The sequence below is a fragment of the Limulus polyphemus genome, unplaced genomic scaffold, assembly GCF_000517525.1.
Source record: "Limulus polyphemus unplaced genomic scaffold, Limulus_polyphemus-2.1.2 Scaffold5612, whole genome shotgun sequence".
Classification (NCBI taxonomy): Eukaryota; Metazoa; Arthropoda; class Merostomata; order Xiphosura; family Limulidae; genus Limulus; species Limulus polyphemus.
The window spans coordinates 53343-58185 of NW_013671222.1; the positions used below are offsets into that span (position 1 = coordinate 53343).

Sequence of the window (4843 nt, forward strand, 5' to 3'; positions counted from 1 at the left end):
ATAGTAGAATGTATTACAACGTAAACTATACTGAAGAAGATAGAATGTATTACAACGTAAACTATACCGAAGAAGATAGAATGTATTACAACGTAGACTATACTGAAGAAGATAGAATGTATTACAACGTAAACTATACCGAATAAGATAGAATGTATTACAACGTAAACTATACCGAAGAAGATAGAATGTATTACAACGTAAACTATACTGAAGAAGGTAGAATGTATTACAACGTAAACTATACTGAAGAAGATAGAATGTATTACAACGACAACTATACTGAAGAAGATAGAATGTATTACAACGTAAACTATACTGAAGAAGGTAGAATGTATTACAACGTAAACTATACTGAAGAAGATAGAATGTATTACAACGTAAACTATACTGAAGAAGATAGAATGTATTACAACGTAAACTATACTGAAGATGATATCTTGAGGTTCTTCACATGTCATCATCAGTCAGTTACAAAACCAAAGTATCTCTATAATTTTATTCGTCAGATAATGACTGGAAATGCTGTAAAGTGTCACATATTTATATATTATACTAAGCGTTCTTTCTTACTTGAGTATAAGTGTCTTGAGCCAGAGAATCCACGATCACCATAAACACTATAGCGATTGGTACACCAAAATCTCCAAGTGCCCTGCGTGCCTAGAAAAACAACATTGTATTACTTCAAATACAGATGTTTACATTCTTAGGCATTCAACAATTGTCTTTCACAACGGTTCATCAACCTTTTAAAACGTGTTTCTAGTATACTATCTTGGTGGTTCGTCATTCCTTCCGAATAGTGTTAACGTTAATTCAATTAAAATTAATAATATTAAAAAATTGGTGTTAAAGATATGTAAATAGGATTGTGTTATTAATCTTTAACCTAATTCTGATTTGTAAATGTCTTTTATGAAGTTGATGATAATTACAACTTACTTACTTAATTTATTGGACGATATAGTTCGACCACTGCTTTGTATGTCGTATTCCAACTGGCCTAATGAGCCCTGGTATTGATCGAAAGACCTTGTCGGCATTGGATATGGCAGTTATTGTACGTTTCGCATATGATTACACATTATTATTTCCTTCGTGGCCAGGTTGTTGGGGTGTTCGACTCGCAATCTGAGGGTCGCTGGTTCGAATCCCGTCCCACCAAACAGGCTCGCTTTCAGCCGTGGGGTAGTTATAACGTGAAGGTTAATCCCACTATTCATTGGTAAAAGAGTAGCCCAAGAGTTGGCGGTGAGTGGGGATGACTAACTGCCTTCCCTCTAGTCTTACACTGCTAAATTAGGGACGGCTAGTGCAGATAGCCCTCGTGTAGCTTTGCGCGAAATTCAAAACAAAACAGACAAATTATTTTCTTTTACTGATAAGTTATTTAAATTTTATTGTTATGGCATTATATTCTAGGGCCGGACTTAGCCGTTAGCATCCCGGGCTTTGCATCGGATAGTCCAAGGCTCGAGACGCAATATAACCTTGAATTCGCACCGCATTTCCAGCTGTGGAACTGTGAAGATTGTGATAGTTAGTTACGCTATTCTATTAAAAGAAGCCGCGTATGAAGCGATTACTGCTGACTGGTTGTCGTCCCTCTCTGATTCCACCCCTTTCCCTCCCATCAGCTGTTTTTAATTTGAGATGGATACGTCTGAACCTTATGGGGGGGGGTCTCTGCCATGAGTTTCTTTCACGCGTCACATAAAGATCCGTCTTTCAGATTGAAAATATAAAAAATACTACAAATTTTACAATATTCAATTTTTAAAATAAAACAGTGAAAATATAATTCGAATATTTTCCCATACCATTGGATACTTAACAGGTTGAAATTTAATTGGAAATTTTGATAAAAATGATTTCAATGCTATAATTAAAGTAAAATCATAAAGGAGCTTTAGTCAGGCATTTATATAGTTTATTTGGTATTTATAATAATTATTATCCATTTAGAAAAATGTCTGTCTTGCACACCAGTGTTGGGAATTGATGTTTTCAGAAACGTTAGGCCAATGTTCTAATTTTGTAATTCCTAATTTTAAACGTTTGTTGCTATTATCGCATTAACTTTTATCTAATAATCTTGGTGTTCTGTGGATTCTGTGATCTAACCATCCATGGAGTCTCTCTCCCATCTAGAGAAATCAAGCAAACCTTGAGTTTCTCTGTTATCTATCAAAGCTTGGAGTCTCTCTCATCTAGTAAACTTTAATAAAAACAACTGATACTTACATTTCGACCTAGGAATTTACTGTTCCTGAACTGCCTGAGAAAATACGCTATGAAAAATGTTCCAATCATCATTATCAATGAAAGAAGAGCCGTGTTCGGTTGGTTTTCTGGAAGTCCAGTCGAACCAGGAAAGTCTTCACTAGTAGCGTTAGTCAGCAGACGATAGTCAGTGGTGTTTTCGAACCATGATTGGTTAGTAGTGTTTAGTGTTTCTATATCTAAGAAATGGCAGTAATCGGTCAACAATGGATGATTTAAGAACACCTAGAAAAATAAGATGTGTTATATAGGTAATAATCCATGTGTGGCTTTGGCAAATTTTGCAACAACTTCAGAACAGACAATATTAACAAATGACCTACATTCATTTTACCACAGTTCTTAAGTAATAACTAATTTGATTTGATTAATGTACTTATTCCTAAAGATAAACTGGTATTAAAAGTTATTAACCTCAAATACAAAGGATCGCATTAATTCGTTATTTTCCAAGAGCTTTGTTTTAAAGAAGATAACTAAATTATTCATTAAATACAAATCGGTTAAAAAAGAATTAAATAGTCAGTGAGAAGTTTACCAACTGGACTTTTATGGAAATGATAATAACATCAAAGAATATTTAGTTCTGTGGTTTAGTAACAAAAAGCACTCCCAAAAATGAAGAAATCAGACCGAGAAGACAACACTCGCTAGATGTCGCTGTTCACACACACACACACATAGTATACCCTTGAAAATGATGCACATGAGATGTCGAAACTAGTCGGGATAATCAACTTTATATTTTTGTAAATTTGTGTGTGTTCTTCGTTACTTAATTTGTGCTTATAAAGTTGCTATTCTTTACAGCATTCCAGAGAAGTTCTCGTCGGATCAAACAGTTTAAATCCACTATTAGCTGTCACCGGCTAAAATATTCAATCAAAGCTTTTATACGTGGTTTTTCAACTTTCAGTAAAGCTAAACTCATAGAATGGAATAATTCTCCTCTGCTTGTTTAAACTGTAAAAGCACCGAAGTTTTCGTGTGCTAAAAATACTATTATAAGCTATAATATTGTTGTAATTTGTTTAATTTATTGGGTTACTTTATTTTGTTCACGTAAGTGTATACAGTTTGAACGTCATTTGTAACGTAGGCTTGCAACAATTTACGACAGTGTAGAAGTGTTCAAGCTTGTAAAAACTTTAATCATTTATTCTCGTTATCTGGACTGGAAGTTGAACGAAAAAACAACGTTATAACAATATGAACATAGCTGTGAATAATAATAATAAGTGACTAAGTTAAGAAAATTATTTGGTTTGATATTTTAAATTACCTTATACATTTTGTAAAAACTTTCATAGATAAAGATCAGAGATATCAGAGCGGCGAAGATTTCCTGTGTAAAACGACTGAAGAAACGTACAAACGCGCTGCCTTCGAATGCCACAACGGTCGTTGCGATAATGACAACCCAGAAGCTTGTCCACACCCTTGTAGGAAGAAATTCAATCCCGTTGGTTTCACAAAACTAAGAAAGAAAAAAAAAGAAAGAAATCGAATTGATAAATGAAAAATATGGACATACGCATTGTTTAATTGTGTGTTATGCCGCTTATTTCTAATTATTATTATTTTGTGTTATCGTTGGCTTAGCGGAAAGCCTGAGGGCTTATAGCCCTAAATTCGAGATTTGATCCCTGATGCTGGTGCAGCATAGATAGTCTTTTGTGTAGCTTTGTTATTAACAAAAAACAAATAATGTTTTTGGAAATATCAAATTAAGCAATGAAGTGTGATTATAGACCCATATACTGTTCATGGATTTAATTCGTTATCAACATTCATGCGCAGTTCAGGAAGTTAATTCGTTGTCATTGCAAAGTACATTAGTAGTCGATTGATGTTACGCATAAAATAACAGCAAAAATGTGATGACCACTTCGTATCCTCATAATGCTACTGCTACTATATTAATTCTTTGAAGATACACCAACACCAAAGTCTCTGTACGTTACATCAGTTCCGTGCACTATCTAATATAAAGATCTAGATTCTTTTTTCGGTTACAAACTCTCAAGAGGTTTATATAATGTAGACAATGCTACATTAGTTTTCCAGACTTGTTTCGAAGATATACATCTCTCCTTGGCAACCAGGCACGAGCTCAATTTGAATTTTTGACTTAAAACATATTTAATAAATTCTATTTGAAATAAAGTTTTATATTATGTTGCAGCCGGAATGATGAGCGCTGGTATTTGTCAAGAATAATATATCAAAACATGTAAAAACTGAAACTTGAATACGTTTATTACTCGAAACTTATGAAACTTTTCATAAAGTCAATCGTTGAAACCACATGCTTGCCAATATAGCACTTAAAACATTCTGCTTGAAGACTACTATTTTTTTTTCAAAATGTGTTACAAAAAAAAAAAAAAACTTCGCTCTTATCAATGTTTACCTTAAACAATATTTCATCAAACAATAACATTGGTCCGGTAACTCCAATAATGACTAAAGGCTGGCCTGATAGTAAAGAGTACACTACTCCAGTAATCGAAGTTATGATCAGGGTTTCAGAAACTCCTATGAAATTGTCTGTTTT

At 33.7% G+C, this 4843-nt stretch overlaps 1 protein-coding gene across 1 annotated transcript in view; it reads right to left on the reverse strand.

Annotated features, from left to right (window-relative positions):
- The window catches only part of LOC106472791 (anion exchange protein 3-like), a 23667-nt gene that overhangs the window by 10028 nt on the left and 8796 nt on the right, over window positions 1-4843 (reverse strand). The window contains exons 7-10 of the mRNA XM_022401326.1: window positions 4700-4836; window positions 3569-3763; window positions 2248-2511; window positions 574-663 (exon numbers count right to left, since the gene is read on the reverse strand). Coding sequence (XP_022257034.1) covers window positions 574-663; window positions 2248-2511; window positions 3569-3763; window positions 4700-4836 — 686 coding nt within the window. The remainder of the gene's footprint in view (window positions 1-573; window positions 664-2247; window positions 2512-3568; window positions 3764-4699; window positions 4837-4843) is intronic.